General features: G+C 42.3%; 2 protein-coding genes across 3 annotated transcripts; one reads left to right on the forward strand and one right to left on the reverse strand.

Moving 5' to 3' along the window:
* The first annotated feature begins 246 nt into the window (after positions 1 to 246).
* Positions 247 to 6,023, forward strand: f2r (coagulation factor II (thrombin) receptor). Its single transcript, XM_055887239.1, has 2 exons — positions 247 to 480; positions 1,184 to 6,023. The coding sequence occupies exons 1-2, from the start codon at positions 411 to 413 to the stop codon at positions 2,368 to 2,370; spliced, it is 1,257 nt and encodes a 418-aa protein (XP_055743214.1). The 5' UTR covers positions 247 to 410; the 3' UTR covers positions 2,371 to 6,023.
* LOC129826474 (300 kDa antigen AG231-like) lies at positions 5,927 to 13,330 on the reverse strand. 2 transcript variants are annotated; one of them, XM_055887240.1, is made up of 6 exons: positions 13,094 to 13,330; positions 12,191 to 12,333; positions 11,946 to 12,010; positions 11,258 to 11,368; positions 9,112 to 9,213; positions 5,927 to 6,559 (listed from the first exon to the last, which is right to left on the reverse strand). In XM_055887240.1, the coding sequence occupies exons 1-6, from the start codon at positions 13,202 to 13,204 to the stop codon at positions 6,201 to 6,203; spliced, it is 891 nt and encodes a 296-aa protein (XP_055743215.1). In that variant the 5' UTR covers positions 13,205 to 13,330; the 3' UTR covers positions 5,927 to 6,200. The 2 variants fall into 2 exon arrangements, with proteins under 2 accessions (XP_055743215.1, XP_055743216.1); XM_055887241.1 differs by lacking the exon at positions 11,946 to 12,010 and having other exon boundaries at positions 11,258 to 11,376; positions 13,094 to 13,329.
* Positions 13,331 to 15,548: the final 2,218 nt, after the last annotated feature.

A 15,548-nucleotide genomic window follows, 5' to 3' on the forward strand; every position in this document is an offset into this window, starting at 1 on the left:
TTTTAAAGACGAATACACTCAGACCTATATGAAATGTTGATGTTTAAAGGGATATTGCTTGATTGATCAAAGAAAGAATAGAGCATTATTCGTTTTATAAGTGTCACCCCAAGATTACAACCATTTTGGACCAGGGCATAAAGATGATTGTATACGTGACTCAATAGACACGTTTTAACTCCTGTCTGTATTAATTAATCACTCGAGAGTAGGCGAGGCTTTTTACGACCCCTTTTTTTGATGGAGTCAGCCTTTTCAAAACCAATGTGTCTTTTGGTGCTGCGCTGACTGTAAGAAGGCTTACGGCAGTTTCCCTCACAAAAAAAATATTTTAAAATATTTTCTTTGTCTTAAGTTTAATGAAACGTTTGCCTGCTAAATCAATTTAGAATAAGAGTGAATTTACAGTCATGGTTTATTGGATTGTTGCGACGTTGGCCCTTTATGCTCTCCAAACTTCAGCATATGTGCCACACAATGGTAAGTAAAATGCCTTGATGTTTTTTCTTTGTCTTTATTTTCATAGATCAGTTAAACATTGAAATTATTTGTTTTACATTATGAGGAGATATTGACACTTCTGCTCTTTAGCAGTTTTACGATGCACTTTGGGTTTTGAAATGTGCCCAATTGCGTTGCTCATTGTCGAGGCTAAAAAATGTTTAAAAATATGAACAAAAACAGCAGTTTCAATGGCGAACATTTATTTTTTACCGCCATAAAAATGTTTACGAAAATGAAGATGTAAACTTTACGGGATTTGAAGACAATTGCGATGAACACCTACGTATAGCTCAACATGAAAAGTTCTTTCAAACTTTGTACACAATTTAGAAAAATGTGTTAGTATATTCAACATATTTACCCCCTGACTCAAACTGCCACTTGTAGGCTATATCCAGTGGTTTTCCAATGCCGTTTTTTCATGCAGAAAGGGCGCATGGAAAGATGTGAAAATGAATTATGACAAACCTTTTGTGTTCAGTATGTTAATTATCCTCGACCCTGATAGGACAGCATGCAGAGTAGACTATACTTACACTCGATTGTCTTTGCTGTGGCATGTTCGCTATAGCACCGCCACTTTACATGTTATGCTATATCTCATCTCACCGTTCATTAGGCACTTTATAATGAAGAGCACATACATTTTTACTCAGCTCCTGTTGTCTGTCTCTCTCAGACTCCAGACTCAACCTGAGGACGTTTGCAGGGATCTTCCTGTCGGTGACTGATGAGCCCATCGACTACATAGGGCTGGATGTACAGGAGGGCAGTGGCTCGGGGATGGGCGAGGAGCCAGTGAAGAAGCAGGAGCATGGCCATCACGGCCCTCGTCGCTCCACCAAGATCGTCATCTCTGAGGAGGCCCGCAGCTTCCTCCAGGGTCGCCTAGCAACGGCCTTCGTCCCCACAGTCTACACCCTGGTCCTCATTATCAGCGTCCCCCTCAACCTGATTGCCGTGGTGATGTTTGTGCGTCGTATCCGTCCGAGGAAGCCGGCAGTGATCTACATGCTGAACCTGGCCAGTGCCGACCTCCTCTTCGCCCTGCTGCTCCCCTTCAGGATCTCATACCATTTCCACGGCAACAACTGGGTTTATGGCCCCTTCATGTGTCGCCTGGTGACAGCAGCCTTCTACTGCAACATGTATTGCTCTGTCCTGCTCATGATGTGCATCAGCATCGACCGCTTCCTGGCGGTGGTCTACCCCATGGACTCCCTGACGTGGCGTAGTCCACAGACAGCCGCCGTGGTCTGTGGCGCCATGTGGCTGTTGGCTTTGGGAGGAGTGACCCCCCTCCTTCTCTCCAAACAGACCATCCACCTCCCGGATGTGGGCATCACCACCTGCCACGATGTGCAGGATGTAGACAAGCTCCGTGCTTACTACCTCTACTTCTTCCCCATTTATTCCTCCATCTTCTTCTTCATCCCTCTGGTGTTCACTGCTGTGTGCTACGTCCGTATTGTGCAGGCCCTGGCCGCGGCCAACGTGGAGAACCGCTCCAGGAAGTCTCGTGCGGTGGTGATGGCGGTGACAGTGCTGGTGGTGTTTGTGGTTTGCTTCACCCCCACCAACGTCATCCTCCTGGTGCACTACCTCAAGCTGGCCCACGGACGCAGCGACAGCTCCTACCAGGCCTACCTGCTCTCCATGTGTGTGGGCAGTATTAGTTGCTGCCTGGACCCCCTCATCTACTACTTTGGTTCGTCCCAGTGCCAGAGACAGGTGGCAGCTCTGCTGGGCTGCAGACAGGCTGGGCCAGGAGCAGAGCTAAGCTCTCAGACAGGCAGTACCAGGACCAGCAGGCTTGAGAGCATTCAGAGCACTGTGGGCAGTCATTACAGGAAGCTCATGGCCTGACGCCTTGGGACTGCGAATTCGAACAGAATCTAGGGCTGCATCTCGATAGTCTAGAGCAGGGTTTCTTAAACTATGTGTCGTTACCCAAAGTGAGCCCTGGGCATGTGAGAGGTAGGTCGCTAGTTATGATCTGCATCTATAATCACTCGGGCTGTCAAACTAAAACATTTCATCGAGTTCATCGCAGAATTTGGTGTGATTAATTGCGATAAATCGCAAATTCTGAATTATCTAAAATTGAGCTGTAATTTACCATTGCTTCTAATACAAAAAGCGTTACAAGAATATTGACAACGTGATTTTGTCCAAAGTAACGGTAAGCAAAATCCATTAAATTGATAAAGCACACTTTCTTTAACCTCAATGTCAACTTGTTTTGACATCGCATTGTTGTTTTTAGCAGTGTAGATTATGTATTTTGGTTGCCTGACGACTCAAACTGAATTATTCCGCTGCTCTATGTTCAACTACATACTTCAGTCAGACTGCCATCGTTGAAGTCGTTTGTGGTGACGTCAAAATGAGGGGTGTTGAACAAAATAAAGTCGTCAGAGATTGGTTCGTCTCTAACCAATCAGAGTATCAAAGCCAATGACGAATTTTCTACATGCCGCTAATACCCACATGTTCTTGCTCTGGCCCAACGTAACTGATTAACTCTGACAGCCCTATTAATCACACACTATTTCTTCTTCATGTGGGTCTTTGGAGGATGATTTTGGTCACTAGAGGACGGTCAATTTCTCATTTGGGTCTCGAGCTAAAAAAGGTTAGAGAACCCCTGGTCTAGGATGTCTTCGTCTCCTCCTTCATCTATTTCCCTTCATCTGCACTGATTTAAGACATTATATAGATGAAGGCAGCATATGGATGCCTACCAGGCATTTGCGCTCACCTGTCCAGTACCTTTAGAACAATGCAGATGAAAGTAAGGAGACAAGGAGAGGACACCACATAAGACTATTGAGATGCAGCCACTGTTTACCCTGTCCACCTTGTCAAGTGAGGGAGCTTGAATTTATTGCACTTCTTTTTTTGATTGTCATAATTGTTTTTTCATAGTTTGCGTTAAGTCAAGCCATATTTTAATGCCAGTCTACTGATATTTACAAATCTATAAATGCTTTGTTACTGCAGATACTGTATATTGAGTAATGCTTAAGGCAAAATTCTGGAAACAATCAATAAATTCCCAGGTTTTCCAGAAATCCTGGTTGGAGGGATCCGGGAATCCTCCAACTAGGATTTTGGGAAAACCATAGAATTTATTGAAAGTTCACATAATTTTGTAACCTTAGAAAATAATACTGTTTAGTGTGCACTCTATACATATACAGTGTGTTGGGAAAGTAATCAGACCCCTTGACTTTTTCCATATTTTGTTATGTTACAGCCTTATTCTAAAATTGATTTTCCTCATCAATCTACACCCAATATCCCATAATCACAAAGCAAAAACAGGTTTTTCAACAAAAAAAAAAATGGTAGATGTATTAAAAATTAAAAACAGATACCTTATTTACATATTCAGACCCTTTGCTATTTGACTTGAAATTGAGCTCAGTTGCATCCTGTTTCCATTGAGTATCCTTGAGATGTTTCAACAACTTGATTGGAGTCCCAACTGTGGTAAATTTAATTGATTGGACATGATTTGGAAAGGCACACACTTAAGGTCACACAGTTGACAGTACATGTCAGATAAAAAAACTAGCCATGATGTTGAGGAAATTGTCCGTAGAGCTCCAAGACAGGTTTGTCACGAGGCACAGATCTGGGGAAGAGTACCAAAATATTTCTGAGGTAATGAAGTTCCCCAAGAACACAGTGGCCTCCATCATTCTTAAATGGAAGAAGTTTGGAACCACCAAAACTCTTCCTAGAGCTGGTCACCTGGCCAAACTGAGCAATCGGGGGAGAAGGACCATCTATGCAGCACTCCACCAATCAGACCTTTATGGTAGAGTGGCCAGACGGAAGCAATCCTCGGTAAAAGGCACATGACAGCCCGCTTGGAGTTTGCCAAAAGGCACCTCAAGGACCATGAGGAACAAGATTCTCTGGTTTGATGAAACCAAGATTGAACTCTTTGGCCTGAATGCCAAGCGTCATGTCTGGAGGAAACCTGGCATCATCCCTACGGTGAAGCATGGGGTGGGAGCATCATGCTGTGGGGATGTTTTTCAGCGGCAGGGACTGGGAGACTTGTGAGGATCGAGGGAAAGATGAACAGAGCAAAGTACAGAGAGATCCTTGACTTAAACCTGCTCCAGAGAGCTCAGAACCTCAGACTGGGGAGAAGGTTCATCTTACAACAGGACAACGACCCTGAACACACAGCCAAGACAACGCAGGATTGGCTTCGGGACAAGTCTGAATGTCCTTGAGTGACCCTGCCAGAGCCCGGATTTGAACCATATCGAACGTCTCTGGAGAGACCTGAAAATAGCTCCCAGACCTGAAAATAGCTCCCCATCCAACCTGACATATCTTGACAGGATCTGCAGAGAAGAATGGGAGAAACTCCCCAAATACAGGTATGCCAAGCTTGTAGCGTCCTACCCAAGAAGACTTGAGGCTGTAATCGCTGCCAAAGGTGCTTTAACAAAGTACAGAGTAAAGGTTCAGAATACTTATGTAAATGTGATATTGAAGAAAAAAATACATATACATTTTGCAAAAATGTCTAAAACTGTTTTTACTTTGTCATTATGAGGTATTTTGTGTAGATTGAAGATTTTTAAAAATCCATTTTAGAGTAAGGCTGTAACGTAACAAAATGTGGAAAAAGTCAATGGGTCTGAATACTTTCCAAATGTAGTTCATGAAAATGTACAGGTAACTGCCAAAATAATGGAAAAACATGAGTAAATGAGGAATATAAATTATATTGAAGCAGGTGCTTCCACACAGGTGTGGTTCCTGTGTTAAGTAAGCAATTAATATCCCGTCATGCTTAGTGTCATATATAAAAATATTGGGCATACCATTATTTTGGCTACCATGGCAATGCCCCCATCCAGAGCACGAGTGGTCACAATGGTTTGATGGGCATGAAAATGATGTAAACCATATGCCTTTGCGGTCTGTCACCAGATCTCAACCCAACTGAACACTTATGGGAGATTCTGGAGCGGTGCCTGAGACAGTGTTTTCTACCACAATCAACAAAACCCCAAATTACGGAATTTCTCATGGAAGAATGGTGTCGCATCCCTCCAATAGAGTTCCAGGCAGTTGTAGAATCTATGCCAAACGTTATGCCTTAATGTTGCTGTTTCCTTTGTTTTGGCAGTTACCTGTATATTACTATGCGCTCTATATAAACGTTTAAGAAATAGTCCATTTTGACATGCAGTGTCTCAAAACCACAGTATTAACATGAATAGTTTACAGTGGCTGTCTCTACACATTTCAAGTTAAGTATGAAAGTAGTTTGCGGTTGTCTGATTTCTTAACTCCCCGCTAACGTAGACGTGTACAGGAAGTTTTACATTGTATAACCAATGTTACATTTTATTCAGATCTTATTACTTCAATGGAATTAGTTACAAAATGAGTTTGAATGTCTTTATTTAAATGTCTGTTTGGGCAGTTATATTGAACTGTTATCACTGTGACTATCAAAGAAACAGTAAAAAGACATGAAAACATTCACGGTAAAAACATTAGCATTTTTTTATCATTACATGGTCATATCACTCTCCTTGTGTATGTAAGACATGATTTAAAGTGAATGAAAGTACATGTCATATTTGGTTAGATAGTTCTGGGATCAAAGTTCCACTAAAGAGATGTTGGGCACAATAGTGAGGATCTGGTTGTTTTGTTCAATCCATAGTCTTCTCTTCCTCTGTAGTCGCATTCTTCTCCGTAGTCTTCTCTTCCTCTGTAGTCGGATTCTTCTCTGTAGTCTTCTCTTCCTCTGTAGTCAGATTCTTCTCCGTAGTCTTCTCTTCCTCTGTAGTCGGATTCTTCTCTGTAGTCTTCTCTTCCTCTGTAGTCGGATTCTTCTCCGTAGTCTTCTCTTCCTCTGTAGTCGGATTCTTCTCCGTAGTCTTCTCTTCCTCTGAAGTCGGCTTCTCCTCCGTAGTCGCCTCCTCCACTATAGTCTTCTCTTCCTCTGTAGTCGGCTTCTCTTCCATAGTATCCTCATCCACCATCTTCTCGTTGTCATCAGGGCACAGCTCTGAAATAAAGAGGATGTAAAGATTAGATACAAACATGTATCTACTAACCCTCAGTGTCACAGAGGAAGTTTGTTTTATTGCCATTTCCTGACTAAATTGCATATCCTCTAGAATTCAGGCCATACTTGCTCTCAGCTATGCGTCATTACCACAGGAAAACAAGGATGCTTTATATGTAGATAACAAAAAGGACACAGCATTTTTATTATGCTTGTAATGTCTCCCCCTTGTGGTTTTGCATGGTTATGACAAGAGGTTGACCGATTAATCGGAATGGCCGATTAATTAGGGCCGATTTCAAGTTTTCATAACAATTGGAAATCGGTATTTTTGGACACCGATTTGGCCGATTTTATTTTTATTTTTTACACCTTTATTTATCCTTTTTAACTAGGCAAGTCAGTTAAGAACACATTCTTATTTTCAATGACGGCCTAGGAACGGTGGGTGGGGCCTTGTTCAGGGGCAGAATGACAGATTTTTACCTTGTCAGCTCGGGGATTCAATCTTGCAACCTTACAGTTAACTAGTCCAATGCTCTAACCACCTGATTACATTGCACTCCACGAGGAGACTGCCTGTTACGCGAATGCAGTAAGAAGCCACGGTAAGTTGCTAGCTAGCATTAAACTTATCTTATAAAAAACAATCAATCAATCATAATCACTAGTTAACTACACATGGTTGATGATATTACTAGTTTATCTAGCGTGTCCTGCGTTGTATATAATCGATGCGGTGCATATTTGTAAAAAGGACTGTCGTTGCTCCAATGTGTACCTAGCCATAAACATCAATGCCTTTCTTAAAATCAATACAGAAGTATATATTTTTAAACCTGCATATTTAGTTAATATTGCCTGCTAACATGACTCGTTGCGAACCGTGAAGACTATTTCTTCCTAACAAAGACAGCCAACTTCGCCAAACGGGATGATTTAACAAAAGCGCATTTGCGAAAAAAGCCCAATCGTTGCACGACTGTACCTAACCATAAACATCAATGCATTTCTTAAAATCAATACACAGAAGTATATATTTTTAAACCTGCATATTTAGCTAAAAGAAATCCAGGTTAGCAGGCAATATTAACCAGGTGAAATTGTGTCTCTTCTCTTGCGTTCATTGCACGCAGAGTCAGTGTATATGCAACAGTTTGGGCCGCCTAATTTGCCAGAATTTTACGTAATTATGACATAACATTGAAGGTTGTGCAATGTAACAGGAATATTTAGACTTAGGGATGCCACCCGTTAGATAAAATACGGAAAGGTTCCGTATTTCACTGAAAGAGTAAACGTCTTGTTTTCGAGATGATAGTTTCCGGATTCGACCATATTAATTACCTAAGGCTCGTATTTCTATGTGTTATTATGTTATAATTAAGTCTATGATTTGATAGAGCAGTCTGACTGAGCGGTGGTAGGCACCAGCAGGCTCGTAAGCATTCATTCAAACAGCACTTTCGTGCGTTTTGCAAGCAGCTCTTCGCTGTGCTTCAAGCATTGAGCTGTTTATGACTTCAAGCCTATCAACTCCCGAGATTAGGCTGGTGTAACCGATGTGAAATGGCTAGCTAGTTAGCGGGGTGCGCGCTAATAGCGTTTCAAATGTCACTCGCTCTGAGACTTGGAGTGGTTGTTCCCCTTGCTCTGCATGGGTAACGCTGCTTCGAGGGTGGCTGGTGTAACCGATGTGTTCCTGGTTCGAGCCCAGGTAGGGGCGAGGAGAGGAACGGGAGCTACACTGTTACACTAGCAATACTAAACTGCCTATAAGAACATCCAATAGTCAAAGGTATATGAAATACAAATCGTGTAGAGAGAAATAGTCCTATAATTCCTATAATAACTACAACCTAAAACTTCTTACCTGGGAATATTGAAGATTCATGTTAAAAAGAACCACCAGCTTTCATATGTTCTCATGTTCTGAGCAAGGAACTTAAAACTTAGCTTTTTTACATGGCACATATTGAACTTTTACTTTCTTCTCTAACTCTTTGTTTTTGCATTATTTAAACCAAATTGAACATGTTTCATTATTTATTTGAGGCTAAATTGATAATATTGATGTATTATATAAAGTTTTTAAAAAGTGTTCATTCAGTATTATTGTAATTGTCATTATTACAAATAAATTTTTTTTTAAATCGGCTGATTAATCGGTATCAGCTTTTTTTGGTCCTCCAATAATCGGTATCGGCGTTGAAAAATCATAATCGGTAGACCTCTAGTTATGACACAGACCGTAGTTCGCCCGTGCTGGGTCTGTGATAATGGCCATTGGTCTTTGCAGTAATTTCAACTTAGATCTTAAAGGTGCCGAAAACAAGTTGAGCCTGTATATTGCTATGGAACTAGACCCTGACCATGGAATGGCCATAGTTTTTTCCTCTGTCTGCTCAAGATACAGTTAGAGAGGTACTTGTGAATGCTCATATGATTCAATTCCCCTCAAACACAGTGACAATTTAGACAAGCTTAACCTTTTATTGATTTTTCAGCATCTATAACAGAAAAATAGATGAGGCGCGAAGAGAATCGCTGACCTGTTTCTCCATCATAGGTGTGGTGTTTCTCTGGGAAGTTCAGGCACTCTGCCTGGTTCTTATAGGTGTCCAGGTATGTGGCATCCATTTTCCCTGACCTTGCTGAAAGAGAGGGGGGAGGGAGGCTGGTAAGCTGTCCAAACAGTAACTTGCTTGTGAACTCTATTAGGGCTAGTAACAGACAACAAAAAGCTCTTCTTCCATTGTCTTTCAAAACAATGCGTTGAACTCGCTGGTTACTGAAATAGTGACCCCTTTGACAGAAATATACTGTTTCAACACCTTATCGATGTAGGGTCAACTTTCACAATGCCCTGTCTGGAGTACAGCCTGCCTACAGTCGTGGCCAAAAGTTTTGAGAATGACACAAATATTAATTTTTACAAAGTCTGCTGCCTCAGTGTCTTTAGATATTTTTGTCAGATGTTACTATGGAGTATTCACGTATAATTACAAGCATTTCATAAGTGTCAAAGGCTTTTATTGACAATTACATGAAGTTGATGCAAAGAGTCAATATTTGCAGTGTTGACCCTTCTTTTTCAAGACCTCTGCAATCTGCCCTGGCATGCTGTCAATTAACTTTTGGGCCACATCCTGACTGGTGGCAGCCCATTCTTGCATAATCAATGCTTGGAGTTTGTCAGAATTTGTGGGGTTTTGTTTGTCCACCCGCCTCTTGAGGATTGACCACAAATTCTCAATGGAATTAAGGTCTGGGGAGGTTCCTGGCCATGGACCCAAAATACCGATGTTCTGTTCCCCGAGCCACTTAGTTATCACTTTTGCCTTATGGCAAGGTGCTCCATCATGCTGGAAAAGGCACTGTTCGTCACCAAACTGTTCCTGGATGGTTGTGAGAAGTTGCTCTCGGAGGATGTGTTGGTACCATTCTTTATTCATGGCTGTGTTCTTAGGCAAAATTGTGAGTGAGCCCACTCCCTTGGCTGAGAAGCAACCCCACACATGAATGGTCTCAGGATGCTTTACTGTTGGCATGACACAGGACTGATGGTAGCGCTCACCTTGTCTTCTCCGGACAAGCTTTTTTCCGGATGCCCCAAACAATCGGAAAGGGGATTCATCAGAGAAAATGACTTTACCCCAGTCCTCAGCAGTCCAATCCCTGTACCTTTTGCAGAATATCAGTCTGTCCCTGTTGTTTTTCCTGGAGAGAAGTGGCTTCTTTGCTGCCCTTCTTGACACCAGGCCATCCTCCAAAAGCCTTCACCTCACTGTGCGTGCAGATGCACTCACACCTGCCTGCTGCCATTCCTGAGCAAGCTCTGTACTGGTGATGCCCCGATCCCGCAGCTGAATCAACTTTAGGAGACGGTCTTGGCGCTTGCTGGACTTTCTTGGGCTCCCTGAAGCCTTCTTCACAACACTTGAACCGCTCTCCTTGAAGTTCTTGATGATCTGATAAATGGTTGATTTAGGTGCAATCTTACTGGCAGCAATATCCTTGCCCGTGAAGCCCTTTTTTGCAAAGCAATGATGACGGCACATGTTTCCTTGCAGGTAACCATGATTGACAGAGGAAGAACAGTGATTCCAAGCACCACCCTCCTTTTGAACCTTCCAGTCTGTTATTCGAACTCAATCAGCATGACAGAGTGATCTCCAGCCTTGTCCTCGTCAACACTCACGCCTGTGTTAACGAGAGAATCACTGACATGATGTCAGCTGGTCCTTTTGTGGCAGGGCTGAAATGCAGTGGAAATGTTTTTTGGGGATTCAGCTAATTTGCATGGCAAAGAGGGACTTTGCAATTAATTGCAATTCATCTGACCACTCTTCATAACATTCTGGAGTATATGCAAATTGCCATCATACAAACTGAGGCAGCAGACTTTGTGAAAATTAATATTTGTTTAATTCTCAAAACTTTTGGCCACAACTGTACACTGCTACTATTTATCAACATCAGTGGGGAGTCAACATATCAACATGAGTGGGGCCCGCTTGGGGCTAGCTTCATCCCAGATCTGTATGTGCTTAAACAAACTCTGATTATCATTGTCATGCCATACATTTTGGTCATGACACTGAACCAACACAGCAGTTAGGAGTCGGTTAAAGCACATCCAGATGGGTCCAGGCTAGTTTGGGAGTGTACTCAAATTGATTGATTGAGTGGACTTACTAAACAGGAGTAGGTATCTGCCAGTGATGTCTCCATTACGAGAGGTGTCTGACCATAGCAGGCAGTCATGGCAGGTCTCCAGGTACTGACCTTTGTGTTCAGACAAATGAACTGTGGATCTACAAAATGATCCATTATGATTAGGACATTTGGTAACACTTCTTTAGGCCTGTTTCAGCTAATACTTCCCAGAATTCAACACATTTGGTAAAATCTTATACCTAATGTCAGGTTATGTTTTGGTGCTTGTTTTAGTGATTACCAAATAAACTACAATATAATTATTAGATCATTAACGTTACAATGTTGCAAAATTTTTACCATGTCATTTCCAAGTACCTGAAAAATATCTAACTAAAATAAAGTGAAACAGTATTTTATTCTTTGAATCTTTACAGGCTTATCATCATGACATAAAGTGAAGACATAGCATGGTATATTGATAAGGCACAGGGTACAGTACAATGTACGTAATAAATAGGCAAGTGGATAAAGTCCCTATTATTGAGCAGCTAAATGATTCCATCATTAAGATGTAGAGCACTAGCCTGGTTGCCAAATTTGTCTCTTTCTGCTTCAGCCAACTCGCTCCTTTGTTGATGTCCTATTTGGCATAATGCCATAGGAGGGTGTTGGCTAACGCACAGACAGATCTGGCGAGCAGGCTAGTAGAGCACGGGTCACTTACTGTGAACTGTGGAGGTGGTGCCGGAGATGGTAGCATTTGTTGCACCCACAACGCATTTGCCATCACTGATAGATATTTAGGAAAACTTGTTAGCATAAAGTAGGTGCCAACCTGAGACATTCTCGTTGCTTTCCGAGAAAGGTGAAATGAAATGTCTACCATTGCAGATACTTTCCTAATATTTTTTAACGCCCAATGACATTCGTTACAGTCCACATTCATATCCACAACCTAACCAGACTTACATGCGGTCTCCCCAACGTAGTGTGACTACTTGTTGGTCCGATGTAGCCGACAGGTCTATCCAGGAGCTTTTCAGAGTCCCCAAAGCTTTTTGGAAGACTGAATGATCCGTAGACCCCATCACATACACCCATTTACCATAGATCTACCAGTCACAGACAAGGAAAAACCCATGAGTTTCAAACCATCTTCATTGCAGTATCCTTAACCCTACTTGGACCATTTGAAGTTGAAAAAAAAACAATAGGTGCACTCTTAGAATAAAGGGTTCTTTGAGTTTCCCCATAGGAGAACCCTTTTGGTTACATGTAGAACCCTCTATGGAAAGGGTTCAACATGTAACCAAAAAGGGTTCTCCTATGGGGACAGCCGAAGAACCCTTTAAGGTTCTAGATAGCACCTTTTTTTCTAAGAGTGTAGTGTAGTACAAATGTATGATCTTAATTTGATCACTCTTTTGTTGCTGAGAATATTCCTACGCTGCAGGAAATGCAAATGAGCTTTGTGATTTACATAAATTAACTGAAAACCCGCACTAACACAGTTATATTAACAGTATTGCACTTTTCATGTAGGCTACTTTTGGCCAGCTAATAGCCGAACCAGTGATCAAGCAACATTATGGACTAAATGTTTGAATCCTTTTGCTGCAGGATTTTTTTGATATGACAATACTGGCAAAATTAAGATCCTAAATCTGTATGTATACTTCACAGCATCTGTCACTGTCCCAAAATAAATAATCACACTTTCATTTGCCACAAATAGGTCTTATTTGTAAAATAAATGGCTGTGTCTCAAAATGACACCTTCCCCAGAGTAGGTTTTCTGGATAGGGAGTAGTGTCATCTGCGACGTAGTCATTAAGTCTAAAGATCATGTTTAGTACTATGATCACAACTTACCTCAGTATGGTCCTCCAGTAGCAGGGGTTTGACCAGTTCTTTACAGAGCGGTGCAGATGCAGCATTCAGAGAAGCTAGAGCTAGGAGAGCTACGACCAGCTGGACAGACATAGTGAAAGATTCGAGAGATGGAGCAGAGACACGGGAGACGATAGTACAGTACAGCCAGAGCAGAACACCTCTACTTCTGGAGCATGTGCTTCACAGAGGCTTAGACAAAGCACTGTTGCGTAAGGGGCTAAGTGGAGGAGGAAGAGGAGGGGAGGTTTTCAACAGGCTTCAATGCTTGAATGGATAAGTTAAGGCCCTAAATCAGCATTCATATCCAGACTTTTCTTATATAACTCTGAATGGTTGTCCCCTCCCTGACTGAGTGGACACCATCTATTAGCTAGGGACCAGAACACTAAATAGAAACGTCTGTATGGGAATACTGCCCTTGAATTAATTCAAACAGACAGCCTGGAAACCAGCTAAATGACGACGACCAGTCTGGTGAGGTAACTTTTTACAACAAGCTAAATAATTAATCAAATGATCAATAGGGTGGAGAGTGTCTGGATTGGTATAGAACTACTGTAAAACAATGTTGCAGGATGAAGAGGGAGGAAGCCCTTGGTTTGGTGTATGTGCACATGGATTTATTTGCACATGAGGCCTACACTTTCTCATGGTTCACCTGGCAACCAACTGCCTTGGTCCCAAAACAAAATAGCTTTTCTTTGGACCGTTTTGTTGTGCCCTTTTGTCTCATTTGGCATAAAGATGTAACAATGTGCTAACCCTTAGGAACCAATAAATTAATTCAGGGTGAGGGCTACATGGAAGCTGAAATAGGTAGCAATTTAAATAGATTGTAATGAAAGATGCCCCAGATGATGTGTCTGAAATAGCCTAATCCACTAATTTGAAGGGGCATCAACATACTTTTGTATATACAGTGGGGCAAAAAAGTATTTAGTAAGCCACCAATTGTGCAAGTTCTCCCCCTTAAAAAGATGAGAGAGGCCTGTAATTAGTTGAAGTGTACCTATGATGAAAATTACAGGCCTCTCTCATCTTTTTAAGGGGGAGAACTTCCACAATTGGTGGCTGACTAAACACTTTTTTGCCCCACTGTATAGTGTATATATTTATACTCCGGACATTGCTCGTCCTAATATTTCAATATTTCTTAATTCCAATCAAATTGTATTTGTCACATGCGCCGAATATATATATAGGTGTAGACCTTACAGTGAAATGCTTACTTACAAGCACCTAACCAACAATGCAGGTAAAAAAAAATATGAATAAGAATAAGAAATAAAAGTAACAAGTAGTTAAAGAGCAGCAGTAAAAAAACAATAGCGAGACTATATACAGGGGGTACTGGTACAGTGTCAATGTGCGGGGGTACAGGTTAGTCGAGGTAATTGAGGTAATATGTACATTTAGGTAGAATTATTAAAGTGACTATGCATAGATAATAATAGAGTAGCAGTGGCGTAAGGGGGGCAATGCAAATAGTCTGGGTAGCCATTTGATTAGGTGTTCAGGAGTCTTTTGGATTGGGGGTAGAAGCTGTTTAGAAGCCTCTTGGACCTAGACTTGGCACTCAGGTACAGCTTGCCGTGCGGTAGCAGAGAGAACAGTCTTTGACTAGGGTGGCTGGAGTCTTTGACAATTTTTTGTGCCTTCCTCTGACACCGCCTGATATAGAGGTCCTGGATGCCAGGAAGCTTGGCCCCGGTGATGTTCTTGGCCGTACGCACCACCCTCTGTAGTGCCTTGCGGTCGGAGGCCAAGCAGTTGCCATACCAGGCAGTGATGCAACCAGTCAGGATGCTCTCGATGGTGCAGCTGTAAAACCTTTTGAGGATCTAAACCTTTTGTCGTGCCCTCTTCACGACTGTCTTGGTGTGCTTGGACCATGTTAGTTTTTTGGTGATGTGAACGCCAAGGAACTTGATGCTCTAAACCTGCTCCACTACAGCCACGTCGATGAGAATGGGGGCGTGCTCACTCCTCCTTTTCCTGTAGTCCACAATCATCTCCTTGGTCTTGATCACGTTGAGGGAGAGGTTGTTGTCCTGGCACCACACGGCCAGGTCTCTGACCTCCTCCCTATAGGCTGTCTCGTTGTTGGTGATCAGGCCTACCACTGTTGTGTCATCAGCAAACTTAATGATGGTGTTGGAATTGTGCCTGGCCATGCAGTCATGAGTGAACAGGGAGTTACAGGAGGGGACTGAGCACGCACCCCTGAGGGGCCCCTGTGTTGAGGATCAGCGTGGCTGATGTGTTGCTACCTACCAATACCACCTGGGGGCGGCCCGTCAGGAAGTCCGGGATCCAGTTGCAGAGGGAGGTGTTTAGTCCCAGGGTCCTTAGCTTATTAATGAGCTTTGAGGGCACTATGGTGTTGAACGCTGAGCTGTAGTCAATGAATGGCATTCTCAAATAGGTGTTCCTT

The sequence above is a fragment of the Salvelinus fontinalis genome, chromosome 28 (genome assembly GCF_029448725.1).
Source record: "Salvelinus fontinalis isolate EN_2023a chromosome 28, ASM2944872v1, whole genome shotgun sequence".
In the NCBI taxonomy this organism is placed as follows: domain Eukaryota; kingdom Metazoa; phylum Chordata; class Actinopteri; order Salmoniformes; family Salmonidae; genus Salvelinus; species Salvelinus fontinalis.

Excerpts from the sequence above, each read along its gene's own strand:
- LOC129826474 (XM_055887240.1), bottom strand. The coding sequence starts at position 13,204 with ATGTCTGTCCAGCTGGTCGTAGCTCTCCTAGCTCTAGCTTCTCTGAAT. Across the intron at positions 12,011-12,190 it reads CTACGTTGGGGAGACCGCAT|TGATGGCAAATGCGTTGTGG; the intron begins GTAAGTCTGGTT and ends AATATCTATCAG. Across the intron at positions 9,214-11,257 it reads CAGATACCTACTCCTGTTTA|CAAGGTCAGGGAAAATGGAT; the intron begins GTAAGTCCACTC and ends CCTCTCTTTCAG.
- f2r (XM_055887239.1), top strand. The coding sequence starts at position 411 with ATGGTTTATTGGATTGTTGCGACGTTGGCCCTTTATGCTCTCCAAACT. Across the intron at positions 481-1,183 it reads AGCATATGTGCCACACAATG|ACTCCAGACTCAACCTGAGG; the intron begins GTAAGTAAAATG and ends TGTCTCTCTCAG.